The 23,007-nt window shown below is 58.7% G+C and overlaps 1 protein-coding gene and 1 non-coding gene across 3 annotated transcripts; one reads left to right on the top strand and one right to left on the bottom strand.

Annotated features, from left to right (window-relative positions):
• Nucleotides 1-810: 810 nt before the first annotated feature.
• Nucleotides 811-936, top strand: LOC125341708. The gene has a single exon (XR_007209060.1). It is a non-coding gene; the product is annotated as a U6atac minor spliceosomal RNA (small nuclear RNA).
• A 4,503-nt stretch (nucleotides 937-5,439) lies between these two features.
• On the bottom strand, nucleotides 5,440-22,203 carry Wdr5 (WD repeat domain 5). Of its 2 annotated transcripts, none has more exons than XM_048345779.1 (14): nucleotides 22,109-22,203; nucleotides 19,508-19,660; nucleotides 18,847-18,955; nucleotides 18,543-18,616; nucleotides 17,651-17,740; nucleotides 17,480-17,569; nucleotides 17,281-17,364; nucleotides 16,434-16,489; nucleotides 11,962-12,008; nucleotides 8,337-8,412; nucleotides 7,961-7,994; nucleotides 7,652-7,726; nucleotides 7,129-7,216; nucleotides 5,440-6,761 (listed from the first exon to the last, which is right to left on the bottom strand). In XM_048345779.1, exons 2-14 carry the CDS (start codon nucleotides 19,586-19,588, stop codon nucleotides 6,661-6,663), a joined length of 1,005 nt encoding a protein of 334 aa, XP_048201736.1. In that variant the 5' UTR covers nucleotides 19,589-19,660; nucleotides 22,109-22,203; the 3' UTR covers nucleotides 5,440-6,660. The 2 variants fall into 2 exon arrangements, with proteins under 2 accessions (XP_048201736.1, XP_048201734.1); XM_048345777.1 differs by having other exon boundaries at nucleotides 19,508-19,675; nucleotides 22,109-22,198.
• Nucleotides 22,204-23,007: the final 804 nt, after the last annotated feature.

Genomic DNA, 23,007 nt, shown 5'->3' with positions numbered 1-23,007 from the left:
GGAGGACGCGCGCGTGTACCTGTTGGTGCCCGCTAGACGAAGGGCGCTGCCCACAGACACCCGCGGGGGGGGGGGCACACGAGCGCGCGCGCTTGTGCAAAAACACGGGCTGGCGCCCAAGGGGGGGGTCAGGCTCACTGGTGCGCCGGGAAAGGGCTGAGCCTGGGCTCCCTCCAGGCCGGCCGGACACGAACGGGCCGCGCGGGGCCCGCGCCGACGCGCGGGAGAGGACCGGCGGGGCGGGGGGCGGGGGTGGGGTTGGCGACGAGGAGCATGCGCAGACCCCGCGACAGGCGCCGGGCCCGGCCGGCGCGCGCGTGCGCAGAAGGCCTCCGCGCGCCGCGGCCTGTCGGCGTCCACAGTTCCGGGCGGAAGGCCGTACCCGGAAGTTCGTGGAGAGATCTTCCGACGATCATCCTCGGATTCCTCCACAGCCCCTTCCACTTCCGCAGGCCAGTTCCGCTCCGCTTCCCGCCGTCCGCGAGAGTGTCCCCGTAGGAAGTGCCCGCCCACCCTGTTTTGTTTCCGGGGGCATCGGTCGCTCTGAAGGAACGCTCGGCACGCCCTATGTTGAGCTCAGCCTCTGATTGGCTAGTTTTATGCAAATTAGAGCGAGAGACAAAAAAAGACCTGTTTGGTGGTTTATACGTTAGAATTGACGGGCGACATCAGAAATAAACGTTTCTTTCCCCTTGGTGAGGGTTTTTCTACCCGTTTTTTCTGCAGTGAACAACCAAAAAGAACCTCGCCGTTATTGTAAAATGAATGGGCCGGCGTGCTTTAAATACCACGCGTGCAGGCTATGGTGCTGTGTTGTATGAAAGGAGAGAAGGTTAGCACTCCCCTTGACAAGGATGGAAGAGGCCCTTGGGCCTGACAACACGCATACGGTTAAGGCATTGCCACCTACTTAGTGGCATCTAACCAACGTTTTTTTGGGGGGGCTCGGACCCGAGGTCCTCCCGCTTGCACAAAGTGTGGTTCTCCTTTCGCCTCTGGCGCCAGCTCGGGGTTTGCAACCTGGGGAGAACATGCAGGGAGAGCTCACTAGAAATTCTGTTGTGCACTTGCATCTGCAGAAGTAGCCCCCACCAACACACACACACTCACACCTGTGTGCTCTAGGTAGACACCAGGGCTTTTTTCCCTTAGCCTTCAGGAAATGTTCTTACTAGAGCCCTCACTGCTAAACCAGCTTGGACCACTGAGCCACACTTCCCCTTCCTAACGGGGTCGGTTATTATTTCCTTTCTTCTGGAGGGTTGACTTATTCTCCCCAGTTTAGTCACACTCTGAATCCCCAGGTGGGAAATAAGAATTTAGCTCTAGAAAAGGGAACACCAGGAAAATGAACTCATCTTCAATTCTACCTACCTAATAGTGACACATAATATTTGACACACACACACGCAAAAAAAATCCTAGGATGAAAGAATTATCAAATAGTATTCCTTTATTGGACTCAAGAGTCAATCTAAAACCTTCCGTTTCCGGGCCTCAACCTGGCTTTGATGAGGAGTTCTGGGTTTGCCAACAGCTCATGGTTCTGAGGTTTTTGTTTTTGTTTTGGGCTGGTCGTGGGGCTTCGTGGGGCTTCCCCTCTGGGCCAGGGAATGTCCCTAGGCTCTCTTGCTCATGGCTGGTACTCTACCACTTAAGACACAGAAGCACCTCCAGCGTGTGTGCGTGTGTGTGTGTGTGTGTGTGTGTGTGTGTGTGATTAGTTGGAGATGAGTCTCATGGACTTTTCCTGGCCAGGACTGGCTTCAAACCACAATCCTCAGATCTCAACTTCCTCAGTAGCTATGATGACAGGCGTGAGCCACCAGTGCCTGCCCAGCACAGAGAAGATGTTTAACGACAAACCTAGCTAAGCAGACAGAAAGAAACAGATTGTGCCTCCTGTGGGCGGAGGAGACCTGGAACTCCATTCCCACTCAAAGAATCAAAAAGGAGCTTGGGGGTTTAGTTCCACGGAAGAGTGCTTGCCTAGCAAGTCCAAGACCCTGAGTTTGGTCCTCAACTCTGGAGGAAAAAAACCCAGAAACTAAAAGGAAGCCAAGGACCTCAGAACAAAAAAAATGGAGGGGGGAGATTGGAATCCCTTCGATTGTCTTCTGACCCTCCTTAAGGTTCTTTGGCATCCACCTCATGAAGACGACAGATGGACAGAGCTCCAAGGGCCACCAGCACCTTCTCTGGCATCAAGAGAAGGAAAAAACCCAGACACAAGTTTAGGAGACCAGACAGTTGCACCTCAGGGTTAGGAAAGGAATTGAAGGCCAGGCCCCAGTGGCTCCTGCCAGTGGCTGCCCCGGAGGAGGCGGAGACCTGAGGATCAAGGCTCAAAGCCACCCTGAGCAGGAAAATCCTGACTCTTCTATCTCCAATTAAACACCAAACGCTGAAAGCGGAAGTGTGACTCGACAGAGCCTCTAGCCTTGATCACAAAAGCTCAGACACAACCTAAGCCCCGAGTTCAAACCCCAGGACAGGCATCGGAAAGAAAAAAGAAAAGAAAGGAAACTGGAACAATGAAAGGACACTGGAAAATTTGCTCTCCCCTCTCCTACTCCTGGCAAGGGGACAAGCCAGGAGGCAGAGAAACTGGATTTATAGCTCAGCAGTGAAAAACCTAAAGAGAATTAAAAGCCTTGTTAGAACCAGGCATCAGCGGCTCTTGCTTGGAATCCTAGCAACTTAGGAGACTGAGATCTGAGGATCACGGTTCAAAGCCTACTGGGACAGGAAAGTCTGTGAGACTCTGGTCTCTCAAGTACCAACAAAAAGCAGGAAGTAGAGGTGTGGTTCAAGTGTGAGAAAAACTGTCTTTCCTATCAGAGTGTTGCTTAAAAGTGTCTGATTTGAAGGCTGGGAATGTGGCCTACTGGTAGAGAGCTGGTAGAGCTGGCCTCGTATGCACGAAGCCCTGGGTTCGATTCCTCAGCACCACATATATAGAAAAAGCCGGAAGTGGCGCTGTGGCTCAAGTGGTAGAGTGCTAGCCTTGGGCAAAAAGAAGCCAGGGACAGAGCTCAGGCCCTGAGTTCAAACCCCTGGACCGGCAAAAAATAAAATAAAAACAAAAGTTCCTGATTGGTGTTCTCATATGCAAGAAATAGATACACTGGGATACGATAAATCTTAACGGATTCTAGATATTCACACAGTGAGACCAAAAGAGGATACTCGCAGGACAGAAACACAAAGGTGAAATGCCTAAGTGCCTCTTCATATTTATATAAATAATACTATATATAAATAGTATCCAAACCAACTCCAAGACATGGGAACAAGATACTTTTTTCTTCTTCTTTTTGTTTTTTTGTTTTTAGGTTCCTGATGCCTGTCTTCCTCACCTGATTTACGGTGTGTTCAAGGGTTGGGCGAGGAAAGTGCAGCAGTGGAGCTCACGGTGAACTATACAACTCGGGTGTGGAGAAGACTCCATAGGAAGGGAAACACACTCATCATGACTCATGTCACTGTAATCCCTCTGTACTTCACCCTAGAATAAAAAAAAAATCGAGTTTCTGTTTGGGCCTGGCAGCTTGGCTCTTAAGGAAAAGAGAGCTGCTTTGGGGTAAGGAAGATTTTTGTTGTTTTTAATGTAAAGGTTTTGTCTTTTGTTTTTTTGCCAGTCCTGGGCCTTGAACTCAGGGCCTGAGCACTGTCCCTGGCTTCTTTTTGCTCAAGGCTAGCACTCTGCCACTTGAGCCACAGCGCCACTTCTGGCCATTTACTGTATATGTGGTGCTGGGGAATCGAACCCGGGGCTTCATGTGTACGAGGTGATACTCTACCACTAGGCCATATTCCCAGCTCCAAGGTTTTGTCTTATACTGGTGTCTTTTTTTATTTTTGCCAATCCTAGGGCTTGAACCCAGAGCCTGGGTGGGGTCTTTAAGCCTCTCTGTGCTCAAGGCTAGCGCTCTACCACTTGAGCATGACTTACAGCTTTTCCTGAGTAGTTCATTGGAGATAGGACTCTTGCGGACTTTTCTGCCTAGGCTGGCTTTGAACTGCAATCCTCAGATCTCAGCCAACTAGTAATTGAGGATTACAGGCATGAGTAGTTAGGATTACAGGCATGAGCCACGGGAGCCCAGCTTGTTGTTTTTTTTCCCCCTGGTCCTGGGGCTTGAACTCCAGACCTGGGAGCTGTCCCTGAGCTTCCTTCTGAACTGGAGTTCAACTCATCTGAGCAGAGGGGCAGGAGAAATGCCGGAGCAGCCTACCTGCTGAGGGCTTGTCAGACTTTCAGCCGAGGACACAGGCTTCTGCAGAAGTAAATCTTGCTGTCTATTTTTGTGACTCCAAGGAGAGCATTTACAAGTCACGGGAGCACCAGCCTTGAGTGAAAAAAAGCTTAGGGACAGTGCCCGGGCCTTAAGTTCAAGCCCCAGGGTTTTCAGACAAGCATGAACAGCTGGGCTGAGCTGATGTCCATCCCGAGTATCCTGTTCTCAGGGAAAGAGCGACGACCAGCGAACACCACGGGGCCCCAGCGTTCTGGCAGATAGGAAACTTCCCATCGGGACCCCCAAAGGAACAAGCAGCCCCATACATCAGGGCCAGAGGAGACTCCTCAGAAACCTACCGACAGCACGCCTTCTTTTGCTGGCCCTGGGCTTGAACTCAGCCGAGCACTGTGCCTGGCTTCTTTTTGCTCAAGGCTAGCACTCTACCACTTGTGGCCTTTCCTGAGTTTACTGGGCTTAGGACCTGACTTTCCTACCTGGGTTGGCTTTGAACCGCGATCCTCAGATCTCATCTCCGCCTCCTGCGTAGCTGGGATCACTGCCAGCACTCGGCTCCTTCCCAGTTGTTTTTGTTTAAACCACCCTTTCACCGAGCTCGTCAAGTCTACCCCTCCACTTTTCAGCTAACTCGGGTGCCAGACCGATGGGGCCCTGTACAGCCTCCAATCCCGACTCCTCAGGGGGTACAGCCAGGGCTGGTCTCCCGCGTGCCACCCCACGAGGCGCATGTGACAGCTAACCTCCTGGGTGATACGAGTTAACCCAAGTTACATTTTCATTTGTGGACCACCCCAACAGAACTGACGACTCAAAGCCTGTGATCCCCGGTCTCCCGCTCGACTTCACGCCAGTTCTGAGTGGAGTCCCCGTGCTCCCCACGGCCTCCTCCTTCCTGTGGCTCTCACCTGTCACCCGAGCTCCTCAGCAGAGAGCTCAGGGCGACAGTTCAAAGCCAGCCCGGGAAGCCGAGTCTGAGGCCCTTACCACCAATTCACCGTCACAAGCAGAGGTGTGGCGCACGTGTCAGAAGCTGCTAGCCTTGAGCAAAACAGCTCCCTAGGGATAGTTACCCAGGCCAGGTTCAAACCCCAGCCGCCCTGCCCCACCCCCCGCCAAACCACGAGCGAGTCTGTGCCATTCCAAAGAGAAAGCTATGAAGTTCTTAAGACAAGATTACAAGACATGAAAATCTTTATTTTCAAAAAGAATGTCTTTTTACACAAATCTACAACAGAGTTCAACTGTAGAAAAAATAAACTATCCTCGGGAACAGAGCTCTGGACACAGCAAGCTTCCGTCCCTCCAGGGAGGGCGGCCCTGTGAGGACAGGGCTGGAACCCCCGCCCCCGGCCCTCCAGAGGCTCCACGAGGCTCAGACCCACACCCAGAAGCCGCCAGGGCAGTGGCGGGCCTCTTCAGCCAGGGAGCCGCCCCTACCCTGGTGGCCGGCTCTGGAGAGCTCCCGGAGGCCAAGCTGCCTGGTCCATATCCGAGCCCTCCCCCCCATCCTGGCTACTGGACTGGGCTGCACTGCGGCAGGCCGACACCCCCTCCCCACACGGTTAGGATGGATTGTGTGCGGCCGTGAGGGGCGGTGGGGTTGGCAGGGAGGGACGGGAAGAGCGGTGGCCCTCCCAAGCTGCTCATCCTGGCCCGATCTGACTGACTAGAAGAGCCACAGTCCCCCCACACCACAGCACCAGAAAGGCCACCTCAGGCCCGGCCCCCCGCCAGTGAAGAAGCGGGGCCCACAGGAAGCTGGCCGTTGGGAGGCGCAGCTGGTGGGTGGGGGGAGGCCCCTTCAGCCTCAGCCCTGCGGGGGACTTCCTCAAGCTAGGTAGAGAGCGCACATCAGAACTCAGGAACCACAGCACACCCCAAACCCCACCCCGTGCCCCCGGCTGTGGGCACCCTCGGCAGCCCACTGCCAGCCCTGGGAATAGGAGTGACACAGGGCACCCGGCTGAGCTCTCTGGGGACCCCGGGCCTGGCCTGCGGGGGGCAGGGGCAGCCCGGGCCCCGAGGGGCCTGACCACAGCTTCACGTCAGGAAGGTATCAAAAGGGTACAGAACATTTACTGGAAAAAACACAACCCATGATAAATTGAACGTCACTCTTGTGTAATACAAAATTAAAAATTTGTGTTGCCTCTGAGCACAGAACAGACCAGGAACTCCGGCGTGGACGAGGATAAACAAGTGGCAAGAAATGTCCCAGCGACTGGTAGAACCTTCCGGCGGCGGGCGGCACATCCCCTCTGCCAGCGCCTTCGGAGAGGAGCCGCGCTCGGGCCTGTCCCCCTGTCCCCCAGGTCCCCCAGGCCCCCGAGGCCCCGGCCACGCGCACGCTTCTTGCCGATCCAGGTCTTGTGACTGCAGCCTCTGCGCGGCCTGGGACTCAGCAGTCGCTCTTCCACAGCTTAATCGTCTTGTCGTTCTCCAAGGCAGCGGAGGCGATGATGTTCTCCGTGGGGTGACAAGCCGTTGAGATCACGACATCTGCAAGCCCAGGAGACTCGGTCAGGGGCGCCACCCGGGCCGAGCTCTCTGGGCCCTGCGGGCTTAGGGGGGACGGGGCTGGGCCCCGGCCCTGACCACTGAGCACAGGGGGGCTCGGTGAGCACCGCCGCCGGGCTCTGTCGGCACGCTGGGGGCGCAGGGCAAGGCGGCTCCCCACCACGGACGCAGCCACCGACGGCCGGCCCGGGACCCGAGCCAGCCCCACACGGCGGGCCCTGAGAGCCCGGGCGGGCGCGCCCGGCGGCATCCTCCGCACCACCCCAGGTTCTCCGGGCCGAGCGACAGCGCGTAGGGAGCAGCAGGGAAGGCTCGGGCCCAGGCGGGGAGGGGGCGGGGCGGAGCCCACCTGTGTGGCCTTGCAGCTTCTGCACGATCTCCTTGGTCTGCAGGTTCCAGATGTACACGAGGTTATCCTCGGAGCCAGACACGATCCACTGGGCCGGGCGACAGTGGGTGGGAGAAAACACGAGGTCAGGGGTCCGCAGGAAGACGGCCAAGCAGCTCCCCGTCTCCCTCGGGGCCTGGCACCTCCCATGCCGCCCCAGGAGGCTTTCTGGGCTGAGGCGCTCCGTGGGCCTCCCTTCTCTCAGTGTGCGGAGCACGTGTGGCCCAGGCCACTCAGGCAGGGGCGGGGACGCAGGCGCGTCCTTGCGGGGCCACAGCCTGGTCTGACAGTGGGGCCCCTGCCCGGCCAGCGAGGCAGAGCCAGAGGGAGCCGGCCAGTGCCCTGCGCGCAGGCGCACACACGGGCACGGCACTTGCTGGACACTTCGTGTCGCGCCTTGGGCACTGAGAAAGCCCCGCCTGGGTCACGTGGCCTCGCAGGACGGCGCGGGGTGGGGGGGCAGCGGGGTTCGGTGAGGACTCACCTTCCCGCCAGTTACAGAGAAGTTGGCGAATATGCAGTATTTCTCATTCTTGTGGCCAGTGTACGTCTTCAGGCACTGCAAAGACAGGGGCGGGACGGGCCCTGAGCGCCGCGGGCGCCATGCTCCACGGGCGCGGACCTCCGGCTGCCCGCGCCTGAGCGGGGACCTGGACCCAAGCGCAGGCGCAGCTGCGGAGCCTGGTCCGTCCGGAAACCACCTGAGCCGCGGCAGCTCCGCAGGGACGCCGAGTCCCTCCTGCCGCAGCCCTCCCCACCTGTCACCCAGGCCAAGCCAGCAGGCCGAGCTCACCTTCCCCTTGCTGTAGTCCCAGAGCTTCAGTGTGCTGGAAGACACAAAGAGGGCTGCGTGTCGGAGCCGGGCCGGCCTCTGCGACCGCCTCCTCGTGGCAGCACTCAGAACCCAGTCAGGGTCCCATCCAAGGGGCGGGGCGCCCGGCTCCGACGGGGCCAGCACCCCCCGCACCAGGGAGCCCCATACACACAGGAGCAAGCACAAAACCCCAAGGCCAGCCGCGAGGCCCCCTGCAGCCCCCCTGCAGCCTCTCGGGGGCCTAGGCTGCGTCCAGTGCAGCGCCTGTGCGGGCGGCACACGAGTGCGGGCAGAGCAAGGGCGTGCAAGGCGCCAAGGGGCCGCGCCCCACCCCCGAGGGAGGGAAGGCGCTTACTTGTCCAGCGTGGCCGCCAGGATGTATTTGCCGTTTGGAGAGAACTTCACGAAGGACACCGGGGGGTTGTCATCATCTGCACAGCAAACAGGACACAGGGTGGCCGGGGGCCCGCGCGGCGGCGCCAGCTCCCGTCACCCGTGCCACCAGTGCCGCCCTTCCCCCGCCTCAGCCATGCAGTGGTCCCTGAGTCACCGGGACGTGAGGCACGGAGGGCCCGAGGCCGGCCACACCAGGACCGGGACTCCACCCGCGCAGGGTGTCCGCCAGTGCGCCCGTGCTCCTCCAACACCGGCCACCTCCTGTGGCTTCCGTGCAGATGCCCAGAACAGCAACGGCGGGGCAGCCGCAGGCCCCCCTCGCTCTGGAGCTCGGCCCTCACTTCTAATGTCCTGGGCGCTAAGGTCCGGACTTGGGGGACAAGGGCGGGGGCAGAGCCAGGTCTCCTGGAAGGGCGATGCCAAGGCCTGGGCCGGGAGGCTGCCCCGGCCGGGCGGGGTGGGGGTGGGGGGAGGGCGTGCCCGGGGCGCGCTGTCTGCCTGTGAGGTTGGAGCACGCGCATTACCACCACAGGCGCGCTGGGGGTTCTGCTGCCTCGGGCTGGTCACCCACACTGCAAAGGCACACACGGGACAGTGTGAGCGAGAGGGCGGGCGGTCACGCAGCCCGCACTGAGGGCTGTGCTGGTTCTTCCTGTGGCAGAGGAGAGGCTGCAGGTGAACCCGAGGCCTGGCTGGCGGGAGGCGAGCACTCCGTCCACAGTCTGAAGGGTTCCATCACCTCAGCGACAGCCCTGTCTGTGTCACACTGCTAGCCCCGAGGGAGGAGGGCCTGCAGGCCACTGTCCACCAGCCCAGCCCCCACCGCCCCCCACCCCAGCACCGGGGCATCTACCCCATCTCCTGGGTTCATCCAACTGCAGATAGAAAACATGGGGAGGTGAGCCAAGCGCCGGCGCCCACACCTGTAATCCTAGCCCTCAAGAGGCTAACCAACACCCAGGGATCAAGGTTCAAAGCCCGCCCAGGAGAGAAAGTCCATGAAACTCCAATCAACCACCAAAAGCCGTGCTTCAAGTGCTAGTCTTGAGCACAAAAGCTCAAGGACAGTGCCTGGGCAGAGATGAAGATCCAGAACCAGCAAAAAGCGAGAAGAGGGACTGAAGGCGTGGTTCCGTTGGTAGAGCACCGGCCAGCGAGTGAATCCCAATCTCAGCCATCTCCCTCCCGAAATGGCAAAACCGAAAATGTATAAGGTTCCCGACAGGAAAACTTGAGTGGCCATAAGGCAGGTACACACCTGACCGTGAGCGGAAGAGGAACACCGGGCAGCAGGGGAGCCTGTGCCCTCCCCAGCACCTGGACTCTACAGTTCTGCGGACCACGCTGGCGTCCACACCGGCCACTGGCCACAGGCCTCCTGCTGCCATTAGGCCTAAGTAGAAGTCTGACAACTGTTCTGATTCACCTAGGCATGTACAAAGCACATGGAAGGGGCTGGGGATACGGCCTAGTGGCAAGAGTGCCTGCCTCGTATACATGAGGCCCTGGGTTCGATTCCCCAGCACCACATATACAGAAAACGGCCAGAAGTGGCGCTGTGGCTCAGGTGGCAGAGTGCTAGCCTTGAGCAAAAAGAAGCCAGGGACGGTGCTCAGGCCCAGAACTGGCAACAAAAAAAAACACAACAAAACAAGACTTCAAAGCACACGGAAGTGTGCTGAAACACCACACTTAGCTCCTGAAAGGACTTCAGCATCCATGGAAGGTCCTGGAGCCCAAGGGAGGAATGGACTGCTGGGTATTCTGACTTGTTAAGCCTGCAGGTGCCTGCCCTGTATGTGCAGGACACCCCTGCGGGGGGCTACAGAGGGCTTAGTGCTCCTTGCCACAGCCCCGACGCCTGCCACAGGCCACCAGGAAGGACTGAGCTAGAGACAGAGCTGGCGCCCACTCTGGGAGGGAAGACACCCGATACCAGGACTCGGCTAGGGAAAACTGGAGCGCAGCAGGCTGGCCTCCCACAGGGCCACCACAGGCCGGCGGGCCAGCTCCGCCCCAGCGGGTGACCACGAGAAGGGGCCTCAGGTGGCCTTGAACGTTTGTCCCCAGAAGAGTAGCAGGACAGAGCCAGGTATCTTCAAGCTAAGGACGGCCAGGCCTGCCAACTCAACCTGGATGGCCAGCCCAGGGACCGCCATCCCTATCCAAGTTGAGGGGGACAAAGCGCCTCCCTGGGTGGCCTCCTCCCCCTCCCCCCCACCCCCCAAGGCCATGCTGGTGAGAGCCCAACAGGCCAGGCCAGCCCTTGCCATCTGCTCCCACGCATCACGTGGCCAGCCTCCTCAACACCGCCCCTTCCGCGTCCCACTACCCGCATCCCTGACCTCTGACCTATCTGGGGGCATGCCAGTCCTTCCCCTCCTTCCTCGCCTTGCTGTTAGCAGACATTGTGTCTACCTCCCCCCCACACACACTGGGGAAGGTGGCCAGGGGCCGACGGAAACAGGCAGAGAGTCTACAGACCGAGGATACACAGAGTAACCCGGACAGCCCAGGCCAGGGGCCTCAGAGAGCGGAGAGAAGGCATGGCAGCAGCTCTGCAAAGGAACGAGAAAGCTCCCTGCAGTGGGTACGGGGCACAGGGAGAAGCAGGGGCAGTGGAGAGGCCTCCAGAGGCAGCCGGGCTCAGAGAGCAGAGGGGCTCTGGAAGGACCACTGCAAACACCTGTGGAGAAAGGCCTCCTCCCTGGCAGGCCCGAGTGGAGGGCGAGCCCAGAGGCGACCGACCCCAGGTGACGCGGAGCACCCAGAGCCAACCGGAGCACCCAGAGGCGACCCCCCAGGTGACGCGGAGCACCCAGAGCCGACCCCAGGTGACGGGGAGCACCCAGAGCCGACCCCAGGTGACGGGGAGCACCCAGAGCCGACCCCAGGTGACACGGAGCACCCAGAGCTGACCAGAACACCCAGAGCCGACCCCAGGTGACACGGAGCACCCAGAGCTGACCAGAACACCCAGAGCCGACCCCAGGTGACACAGAGCACCCAGAGCCAACCCCAGATTACACGGAGCACCCAGAGCCGACCCCAGGTGCGCGGAGCACCCAGAGCCGACCCCAGGTGACGGGGAGCACCCAGAGCCAACCAGAGCACCCAGAGGCGACCCCCCAGGTGACGCGGAGCACCCAGAGCCCACCCCAGGTGGCGCAGAGCACCCAGAGCCGACCCCAGGTGACGGGGAGCACCCAGAGCCGACCCCAGGTGACACGGAGCACCCAGAGCTGACCAGAACACCCAGAGCCGACCCCAGGTGACACGGAGCACCCAGAGCTGACCAGAACACCCAGAGCCGACCCCAGGTGACACAGAGCACCCAGAGCCAACCCCAGATTACACGGAGCACCCAGAGCCGACCCCAGGTGCGCGGAGCACCCAGAGCCAACCCGAGCACCCAGAGCCAACCCCAGATTACACGGAGCACCCAAAGCTAACCCCAGGTGACGCGGAGCACCCAGAGCCAACCGGAGCACCCAGAGCCGACCCCAGATGACGCGGAGCACCCAGAGCCGACCCCAGATGACGCGGAGCACCCAGAGCCGACCCCAGGTGCGCGGAGCACTCACCGATGAGCGTCTTCAGACACTGGCCCGACGCGGTGTCCCAGATGCGGCTTCAAAGCAAGAACAAAAACAAAGCATGAGGGTGCCGGGCCCTGTCCTCACCCTCCGCGCTGGCTCCACGCGCACGGGCGGCTGCCGTCCTCCCGCCGCGAGCACAGGCGAGACGCGGGCCTGCAGCTGGCACTCAGCTGCTGACTGAACCCCAGCCGGGCAGAGGCGACAGCGAACCCCCCTCGCTCCCGAGGAGAGCCATCAGGCCGACCCTCCCGTGACCAGCCCGGGCTGGTGCCCTCCCCGCCACACGCCCAGCACACAGTCCACGCGGGACAGCGAGCTCTTATAGACCCAAGGCCGGATTCCATTTCCCGGACAGCCCCGCAGTTAGGCAGCAAGAAACAACACTCAACAGGGCAAGGCGGCTCACGCCTTTAATCCCAGCTACTCAGAAGGCTGAGTGAGATCTGAGGATCGAGGTTCAAAGCCAGACCAGGCAAGAAAAAAAGTCTGAGAGTCTCATCTCCAATAAACTACTCAGAAAAAGCTGCAAGTGGCACTGTGGCTCAAGTGGCAGAGTGCTAGCCTTGAGCAGAAAGCTCAAGCCATGAGATCAAGCCCCAGGACCAGCACAACCAAAAAAGAAAAGAAAAAGTAAGAGCATTCAAACACAGGAACTCTAGAAGGGACAAGCTCTCCTGCCACCAGCACAGTTCCGGGGTTTCTGAGCTTCTGCCAACGCGTGCACAAAGCGCACATGTGCCCTGCTGGCCGCCAGCACCGCCTCTGTCCTGCGTGCTCAGCCTTTCCCAGGCCTCCTCCCCTTCCCTCCTTCCACTCTCTTAGCACTCAGCTCAAATGTTTTCTTGACAGATTCTGCTTTATTTGGGGCCGAGGTAATCTGCTTTCTCGGCCTCTGTGTTCTCAGGTGTGCTGTGGATTTTCTTGCCTTTCCACTCTCTACTGCCTTACAGAACTGAGGCTCAGGGAGACACTGACTCCCTCGCTGCCGGTGTCCGCAGCTGGACGTGGTCCGCTCGGGGCCCTGCTCTCCTGCTCTCCTGCTGAACTGGCTCCTGGTCATCCCGGCACACCGCATCCTACAGGGAACTCTCCCCCACTGTCTTCTAGCAGAACCAAAGAGGGTTGATGGCTGGCAGGACCTATGGCTGAGCCAGGTCTCCACAACTCCTACGCAGCCTGGACCCAGGTCTGTCACCAGCTGAGGGACAACTGGCAGGTGCTTATCCAGTTCCCCAAGAGAAAGTAGAGGTGACAAGAATCATGGACATGTCATGAGTTAAGTGGGCGCAGCACTCCATTGGTGGCTTTGGTTTTAGTTTTCTGGCACCTAAACTGGGGCTAGATCTCAGGATCTAGCTCTGGGAGCCCTGGGAGCCCTGGGAGCTTTCTGGGCTTTTCCCCCCAAGACTAACATTCACTCGAGCTACAGCTCCATTGCTGGCTTTTTGGTGGCTAACGGGCGATAAATCTCAGGCTTTCCTGCTCAGGCTGGCTTCAAACTGTGATCCTAATATCTCAGCCTCCAGAGTAGCTAGGATTACAAATGTGTGTTTAGGGCTGAGAATGTGACCTAGTGGTAGAGTGCTTGCCTTGCACGCCTGAAGCCCTGGGTTCGAACCCTCAGCACCATATAAACAGAAAAGGCCAGAAGTAGTGTTGTGGCTCACGTGGTAGAGTGCTAGCCTTGAGCAAAAGAAGCCAGGGACAGTGCTAAGGCCCTGAGTTCAAGGCCCAGGACTGGCAAAATAAAAATAAAAAAATTTGTGTCTACAGAAGTATGTCTGCCCACCTTCCACAAGTCTATTTCCTTACACGATGATGAGAAACCACAAGCAATGCTGACTGGAGAAGTGGCAATGCTTGCTTTGTGCCGGACTTGGCAGGTAGTTTCAGTGCCTCTGCGTGTTACCAAGTCTGAGTTTACAGAGCTGCTGGCACCACTGGACGGTCCCACCGCGAGAAGGATCAGTTGTGGTATTATCACCCCATCAGATGCCCTCTGATCTCCACTGGAGATAAAGCCCTGTGGGTCTCTCTTGAATTTGCTGACACAATGCCATCAGTTTCCTGCTGTTGGCACTATCCCAGGCCTTTCACTGCTCAGACTTGCTTAGTCATGGACTCTCTATGTGATGCACTGCTGAACACAACATCTGAGTATTTTCTATGGGATTCTGGCATCTATGTTCACTCATGAGCGGCCTTTGGGCTCCAGGCTGTAATCAGGCTTGGGGAACAAGCTAATCTAGACCTGTAAGATGGATCTGGAAGAACTCATCTTCTTCTGTGGTCTGGAAACATCTAGTAGCCTTAGAAGTTTGCTATCTGATTGGATGCAAGTATAGAACCGGGAAGTACAATAGTCCTTTCCACCTGACACCTCCTTGGGGCTCCTTTGTGATGACCCCGGGCCCTAGCCCTTTCCTGGGCCAGTTAGGAAGTGAGAACCTGTCCCTGAGCCAAGGGTGCTGCTGGGGAGGACAGGGCCTTCCCCCTAACTGTGGCCTTCCCCTTGATCTCCAATCAGGCCATGGTGTTTTTTTAAGTTTTTAATTGGGCATGTAACTTCCGACCTTCTCAAATGAACTTTATGAAAGTTCTTGATTTCCTTTTCTCATTTCTCCATCTTTTAGCTTTGCAAGTCCCTCCTACAAGCCTCTCTGGTATACTATTTCTATGTTTCGAGAACGTTCTTCAGAGCCAGCTCCACACACGATTCACAAACTATCCCGTTCTCTACACAGATACCAGTGCCTGCTCTTCCCACCGTCAAGGTGCTGGGAACGAACCCAGAAAGGGTCCGGGTAGCCTGCGGCCTGTCTCATCTGCCTGCCATTTCTGGTTAGGCCGTGGCCCCGTGGCGGTGGCACGGGGCAGGCACCGCCACAGGCGCCATCGGGGCTCAGGATGGGACACCGGCTGCCCTCAGTCTGGACCTGCGGGACAGATCCCTAAAGCGCAGCTGCCAAGCATGAGTGGGCTCCGGTGAACTTCCACTCCCCGTCCCCCCAGAAGTGAGGGTGGCACGGGGCACACAGGCGGATGGGCCGTCGGGCGAAAGGCCTGCGGGCGCTTGCTTGAATTCTGGAGAGCTGGATTTCATCAAGCTCGCGTGCCCCTTCCCCCCTCCCCAAAAAGGGAAGAAGACATCGAGTCTAAGACTATGCAGAGCAAAAAACGAATCCCAGCTGCGGCAAGCCGAGTCCCAGGTCTTCTGTCAAAAATACTTACATCGCATGTGCTCTGTGGTACACTTGCCCAGCACCCACCACAAAAAAAAAAAAAAACAACTTTACTTCTCTCCTTTCTAGATCTTGTTCTCCATCTTCCTGTCACATGGATATCAACCCACCAGCTCTCAGGACTGCCGTCAACTCCAGTCCCAGGCCACTTCCCTCTGCAGGGGGTGGGGCAGTCCTGCTGAGAACCTCAAGAGAGATCCGGCGCACATCTTTCCAATCACCACACTGTACGTGCTTCTTAAACAATCATGGTGTCGAAGCCGTCTTAAACCCAAGCTTGGCAGTCTTTAGCATGGGTATTGTTCATCTACGACTCTTCCAAGGCCTAAGACTCTGCTTTAGTTTCATTCTCGTTACTGAGAAGTCCTACCAGCTCACTTACTCAGTCCGCTGCAACCACAGAGCTCCCTAGCCTCACCAGCCGCTGTGCCAGTCACGGAGACACCACCGTCACCTCAAGCCCAGAATATAGCTCCAGAGCTTTGGCTGCTACCTTTGCCTCCATGAGGGAGCTGACCAGCTAACATAAACATCCACACTTCTGTTTCCTGAAGCCCTGGGCACTAACACCAAAGCCGCCTCCCCCCACCAAGGCCTGATCCACTCAGCCTAACTCTGCAGGGCCCACAGCCTCGTTCCTCCTCCCTTCCCTCACCTGCCCAGGACCCACCGCATTCACGGCGAGGGCACAGCCAACACTTCCTCTACGCTCAGGAAGGACACACCTCAGTGTGGCTCATGTCAACTCCATAGGCTGCCAGGCTCACCATGACACCCCCCTTGCCATCTCCCTATGCTGCTCTTCATCCCCTGGACTCCTACTGCGACTGTCGGTCCATCTGCAACCCACTGGGGCAGAAGTTTCCGGAAGGTGAAGGCCATGTCCCCTTCCCATTGCACAATGGCGCTAGAATGGACCAACAACAGGCCTTGAATACTTGTCAACCACTTGAAGTAAGGCTCTCTCACTTGGCCAGGGCCCTGTAGTTCATGGCTGTAACAATCCTAGCTGCTCCGGAGGCTGAGATCCAAAGGATCATGGTTTGAAGCCAGCTCAGGCAGAAAAGTATGCAAGATTCTATCTCCAAAATAATCAGCGAAAAAGCCAGGATGAAGACAGGGCTCAACGGGAAGAGTGCCTGTCTAGAAAGCTAGGCCCTGGCTTCCAAATCTCATACCAGCAAACAAATAAACAACAATAAAAAACGTACTTACCAGAGACCATCATAGCTACTTGACACTATCAAGGATCCATCTCGATTAAAATGGACCTAAAAATTCAAAATTTAAAGAGGAAAAGAGACGCTTACTTCCTAGTCGTGCACACGGGGCTTCCCACCCAGGGCCCTTCTGCGGGAGGGGACGGCAGGCAATGACAGGTCACTGCACAGAAGCACTTGCAGGACAGCTCTCGTCACCTGTGTCTCCAGTGCCAGTCCCAGGGCTTGAACTCAGGGCCTGAGGGTTGTCCCAGAGCGTTTTCGCCCAATGCTAGCTCTCTACCGCTTGGAACACGCTCCATGTTTGGCCTTTTCTCTTTTTCTGATGGTTAATGGTGGATAAGCGCCTCAGGGACTTTGCTGCCCAGCGGGCATGGGCTTCAAACCTCAGGCTCCTGAGTAGCTGGGATTACAGGCGTGAGCCACCAGCGCCTGGCTCTCCGCTTGTTCTTCACTGAGTGGTGTGCACTGAGCACGAAGCACTCTGGGGGCTCCCTCCAGCAGCCTCAGCTCTCTCCACCACATCACCATGCCGGCCCCAGGCAGCAGTCAAAGCTACTCCACTCAGAATCCACCTCCCCCGGGGTCGCACTCCCACTCCACGCTCTTCCCCAAACGCCCTCCAGGAGCCACCCCTGAAAAGCCACGCGCCCCCCTGCCTGCCCAGCCCCCATGAAAGGCCCTTCAGCGCACACCGCAGGCACCCAAGCACCTGCTCTCCACAGCACCCAGGGCCGAGAGGTCTCACGGCGCCAGACCCCAACCGCTAGTCACCTAAAGGATCACCCAGACACAGCAAGGACACATGAGGGCGGGGCCCGCGGCGCGTGCCGGGGACTTACGGCTGACACCGGATCTGAATGAGCGGGCAGGGTCTTGAGGCACTTCCCGGTCTTCACGTCCCATATCCTCACACTTTCGTCAAACTGCACGAGAGGGGATGAAAATGACGCCGCGGGCCCCACGCCACCCCACCTCCGGCCAGGCTGAGCGCGGCTGGGACCTACCACGGCACCCCCGGAGGAGAGATCGTGCACTTACAGACCCTGAGACGATGAGGTTGGACTGCGGGTTGAAGTTGCAGCAGAAGACGTAGTTGCTGTGCCCCTTCAGGGTCTTCAGACACTTTCCCTAGGGCACAGTCGCAGGGGTCAGGACGCCGGCTCCCAGCCCCAGCCACGGGGCCTCCCTGAGAGAGGACCACCGTCTTACCGAGCTCACGTCCCATATCTTCAACGTCTTGTCGTCAGAGGCAGACACAAGGAGGTTGGAATCCGATGACCAGGCTACATCAGATATTCCCTTGGGAAGGAAAAAAAAGTCTTTTGGGACAAAATCAAAAAAATCAAACTGACCGAAACTGACCGGGTCAGTGGCTATGCAATTCCAGCTAGTCAGGAAGCTGAGATCTGAGGACCGTGATTCAAAGCCAGCCAGGCAGGAAGGCCTGTGAGACTCTCATCTCCAATGCAAAAATGCTGGAAGCAGAGCTGTGGCTCAAATGGAAAAGCACTAGCCTTGAACAAAAAAAAAAGCACAGGGGGGCTGGGGATATGGCCTAGTGGCAAGAGAGCTTGCCTTGTATACACGAGGCCCTGGGTTCGATTCCCCAGCACCACATATACAGAAAATGGCCAGAAGTGGCGCTGTGGCTCAAGTGGCAGAGTGCTAGCCTTGAGCAAGAAGCCAGGGACAGTGCTCAGGCCCTGAGTCCAAGCCCCAGGACTGGCCAAAAAAAAACCTTATCATTAAAGAGAAATAAAACTTCTTAAAAAAAAAAAAAAAAAAGCACACGGGTCAGAACCGAAGCCTCAAGTTCCAGTCCCAGAACTGGCAAAAAAAAAATTTTTTTAAAGCCAAGTCCCAAACATGTGCCAGGCCCCAGTGTTAACTCAGAAGATACACACCAGGGCCCAGAGGAGAAGCCATTCACGGGGGCCCGCCCCGGGCCTCAGAGATGGACACATGCACACCTGTGGCGATTCAAAGCTCTTTGACTAAAGAGATGACCACCAAGCAGCACAGGGGAGGTTACGCCAGTGCCCACCAGCCCAGAGCGCCCCAGTCCTGCTTAACACCCAGGACTTCTCATGCGGGGACCTACCAGCTTGTGACCAGATATGGTTTTCTCAAACTTTCCATCATAGGCTCCCCAAATTTTAATGAGTTTATCGGCAGCTGAAAGAAATAAAAAACAGCCAAGGCTCAGAGAAGAGAAGCAGCCGTGCAGGACCTAGCCAGCGCGGTCACAATGCTCCCACACCGAGCCCCTGCGTGTGCAGGGAAAGGCCTGGGCGGTGGGCGCAGTCTCCGCAGGCCGCGCCAGCTCCGGAGGGCAGCAGGACTCCGGGGCAGACCCAGGGAGCTGCGCAACCCACCCTGCCCCCACTCACGGGACCCATACGCACACGAGCTTGCCAGCCACTCTCCATTCGGGCTGAATTTCACGGAGGACACAGCTTTGGTGTGGCCAGCCAGGGTGAACTTTAGTGCGTAGTTGGGTTTAACAGGTGTGGGCTGTTGGAGAGAGAGAACCACCTAAGTTAGCTGAGGGTAACCGCCACAATCCCATTCACTCAGCTGCCTTGATTCCCAACGTTCAGCTCAGCCTTCAAACTGCCCGCACCTGAGTGTGGCGCCTTCACCAGCATCGCCGACTCCTCTCCCAACCCCCACCTCAGCACCTCACTCCGTCACCCAAGCTGGACACCGACGCCCCCACAACACCTGGCACTGCCGGGCTGCCAGCTGAGCTATGCCCTTCCACCTCTGGAAAACCATGTGAAGGCAGGACCCCCCTCCCCCCTCCCCCTGCTTAAAGGCGCTTGGTGGCCTGGCACACCTGCCAAGGCACCAGATCTTATAGACTTCTTCAAATTATGATCCCACCAACTTTTACAGTCATCACCAACAATCTGCTTTTTTATATATCCGCCCCCTTCCATCTAAGTGACAGGTTTGAGAAATCTATCGTTACATTGTTAGATCAATAATGCCACTGGCAGCCTATTTAACTGAGAAGAGCTGATAGCCCTGGATTCCTTAAAGCCTGTTTGCCCACACACGCACCTTGCTCTGGGTGGCCGACGAGGAAGGGGTGGGCTGTGCTCTTGCAGCCTCCGTCTCTGGCTTCTTCTCCTCCGTGGCCATGGCTCAGAAGCCCACGGGGCAGGAGCCGCGGAAGGGGATTCACAAGGCAAGAGGCGATCTGCTAGTCGAGCCCTACAGTAGAGGGACCTATAAACAAATCATTTATTTTAAAAATTAGAAGATTGCCGGGGCAGGTGGATGTGACTTGGTGGGGGAGTAACACTCGATAACATGTAAGAAGCCCTGGGTCTGGGCCTCAGCAACACAGAAAACTTTTTCTAGAATTTCAGGAAAAAGAAAGGATAAACAAAGAACCACTCAACCACCACATTGAGTCCTACAGCAAGCAAATGGGCTGTTCAAAACGGGACTCTGCCACTTGTGCCCTTGGTAACCCCATGGAAGATCACTTTTGAGGAGGCTTGCTACTGTGTTATCCAGACAGTTTGCCAAGTGACAGCAGGGTGAGCTTTGAGGTGGCATTTGGAAGGAAGCTCACCCAAAATCAGCAATCTTGTCTGCAGCACTGACCACTGACCTAGCTGCTGTCTCCTAGGCTGCAGATCAAGGCTACTTTTAGAAGGCCACCAGTGAAGTGCTAAGATCTGCAGCAGCAAACTACAGGGCTCCTCTCGACACTGGAAGCCCCCAGTCCTGCCGGCAGTAGAAATAGTCCGGAGTATAACGCTGAAACTACAATCCATGCAGCTTAGTGCAGTTTTGGCTTCATGAGGTACAGCCCAAAACAATGAGCAGCAGTTGATTCCATCCCAGCAACAGACGGGTGCTGATACTTCAGTGCAGCTCATTATTAAAGAGCCACCTTGCAAAGGTCACTGGCCACCAGATCCCCAGCCATTAACCTAATGAGTTAGTACAGCGTAAATTCTAGCTTAGAGTTTAAAACTGAAATCTTGCCAAGCTCCATGTGAAATGGATGCCACCAAAAAGAGCCTGTTGGGTGGGTGCCAGTGGCTCCCGCCTGTCATCCTAGCTAATCGGGAGGCAGAGATCTGAGGATCACGGTTCAAAGCCAGCCCAGGCAGGAAAGTCTGTGAGACTCTTATCTCCAATAAACTACTTAGAAAAAAAACAAGAAGTGACACTGTGGCCCAAGTGGTAGAGCACTAGCCTTGAGCACAAAGAGGCTCAGGGACAGCACCTGGGCCCAGAATCCAAGCCCAAGGGGGAAGGTTGTCTCAACCAGACACTAGTGGCTTACCTCTACACTCCTAGCTACTCAGGGGGCTGAGGTTGCAATTTGAAGTCAGCAGGGCAGAAAAATGTGAGACTCTTACCTCTACCTACTAAAAAGCCAGAAGTGGAGCACTAGCCTTGAGCTTGTAAGCAGCAAAAAGCCACAAGTGGAGTTTGGCTCAAAGTGGGCAGAGCACACACCTTGAAAGAAAAGGCTAAAGGACAGCGCCCAGACCCTGAGTTCAAGTCCCAGGACTCACAAAATAAAATCTTCACCTTCTACCATGGGAGTTATTTCACGGAAGGGGAGGGTCCAACAGGGTTTAACTCCTGGCACCAGCACTAGAGGGTGGGCCACACCTCCCGGGAAAATAACCACTAGGTGGTCTCACTCAGAGCCTGGGGGCAGCCAACATTAACATACAAAAACCTACCTCACTGGGTGGAACCCAAAGTCTTGATCCTGGGACAAAAAAGGGGGGAAAGATTAGGAGCAAATGTTTGCAGTACCAGGGAGGGATGCACAGCAGGCACTTCCCGGCTTGGGAAGGAAAAGTGAGGAGACCGAGGCAGGCCAAATGACTTGGATTTGACCCCCACCGCTTCTCACCTAGGTGAGCCTAGCCAGTGAAGGCCCAGCAACCACCCCTTAATGTGCTCTGCCTTGGGGCAGAAGCAGATTCCAGGGCTCCAGATGTGGGGAGACAGAAGGTAACAGACACGGACGCTGTAGGGGACGAGCCGGAGCAGAGGGCTGGGATCCGGCCGGGCACTGCAGTCCTAGACACCTGCCTGGGACACAGTGCTCACCTACACGCCTTCCCGAGGGGCCGGGAGGGCACCTCCCCCAGGCCCAGCCTGGGAGCCTTTGGGTGGGTGCCCAGGTAGAAACGGCGCCCGGGACGGGTGAGGGGCGAGCGGGCGGCGCCCAAGATGGCTCTCGCAGACCAGACCGGGGGGCTGGCAGGACCCCACGGGGAGGGGGGGGTCACGGTCCCGCCGGGGCGACACGGGGCCTCCAGGGGCCCGGCCTGCACGAGGGGGGCTGGGGGCCGGCGAGGGGCCCCGCGGGGCAGAGGCGGGCCCCGCAAGGACCAGTGCCCAGGCCCGGGTGCGGGGCAGGGGGGCCCCCGGAGGCGGTGGAGCGCGCCGGGAGCGGCGGCCAGGCGCGGGCCTGGTCCGGGGCCGCCGGGGCCAGGGGAGGCGGCGGCGCCGAGGGCGCGGGGCGCGCGGCGGCCACGAGGGGGTCGGCGGCCCGGACGGGGCGCGGCCGCCGCGGGCCGGGCCTCAGGCCTGCGGCACACGTGCGGCGGCCCGGGTGCGGGGGGGGGGGGTCCGCCCGCCCGTCCTCCTCGCGGTCGCAGGTCCGCACCGCTCACTCACCTGCCGGGCCGCGGCGGCGGAGCCGGGCGCGCGGAGCCGCGCTGGTCGCCCCGGTGCGCGGGCGCCGACGACCCGCGGGACTCAGTGGCGGCGGCGGTGATGGTGGCGGCGGCGGCGGCGGTGGCGGCGGCGCGCATGCGCGGGGGGGCGGGGCTGCGACGGGGGCGGGGCGACGGGGGGCGGCGAGGGTCAGAAAGCTGGGGGAGGCGCAACGCCTTAAAGGGCCAGGCCCCCTCCCGCTCCAGCTGCCGGCTGGTCGGGCCGTCCTCCGGGTCGGCGGCTGCAGGCCGTCCTCCCGCGCCCTCCGGAGGTCGACTCTAAAGAAATGCGCGGGAACGCGCCAGCCCACCGCGTGGCCGCGGCGGCTGGGCCCGCCGACGGTTAGGGCGTGGCCGCCCTGGCCCGTCCCTCGGCGGCCCCCCGGCCCGGAGGGCGCCGCCCCTGAGCCGGCCGCGAGCCCGAGTCCCGCAGGCGCAGGCCCGGAGGCCCCCGCCGCGGCCGTCCCCGCGCTTCCCGCCAGGGGGCCGCGGCCCCAGCCACCGACGCCGGCCTTGGGCACCATTTCACACGCAGACCAGAAGGAGGATCGCAGTTTAAAGTAGGGCCCGCCCGCCCGGGGAGAAGGGAGACGCCCGAGCGGGGCCGCCTGCGAGCCGGGGAGCCTCGGGAGGCGCCCTGCGTGCACGCCCTTCTCCCGGAGCCCCGGGGGAGGCCCTCGAGGGAGGGAGGGAGGCCAGCCGGGCTCAGCGCCCGCAGCCTCCTCCGCAGTGGGCCCGAGCCTCGCTCCCACACCGCCCCCAGCTCCACCCGGGAAACTTCTCTGTCATCTGGACAACGCTGGTCCCAAGGAAGCCCCCTCCCTCCCCCCCCAATCCTCATCGCTCTGGAACCCAGGGCCA

Source organism: Perognathus longimembris, chromosome 1, assembly GCF_023159225.1.
Source record: "Perognathus longimembris pacificus isolate PPM17 chromosome 1, ASM2315922v1, whole genome shotgun sequence".
Taxonomy (NCBI): domain Eukaryota; kingdom Metazoa; phylum Chordata; class Mammalia; order Rodentia; family Heteromyidae; genus Perognathus; species Perognathus longimembris.
The sequence above is the reverse complement of the archived record's forward strand: the minus strand, read 5'-3'. Positions and strand labels throughout refer to the sequence as shown.

Bases quoted from the DNA above. Each gene is read 5' to 3' on its own strand.
- Wdr5 (XM_048345779.1), bottom strand. From the start codon at position 19,588: ATGGCCACGGAGGAGAAGAAGCCAGAGACGGAGGCTGCAAGAGCACAG. The intron at 18,617-18,846 runs GTGCGTATGGGT...TATTTCTTTCAG, and splicing joins AGAGTGGCTGGCAAGCTCGT to CTGCCGATAAACTCATTAAA. The intron at 7,995-8,336 runs GTAAGCGCCTTC...TGTGTCTTCCAG, and splicing joins CTGGCGGCCACGCTGGACAA to CACACTGAAGCTCTGGGACT.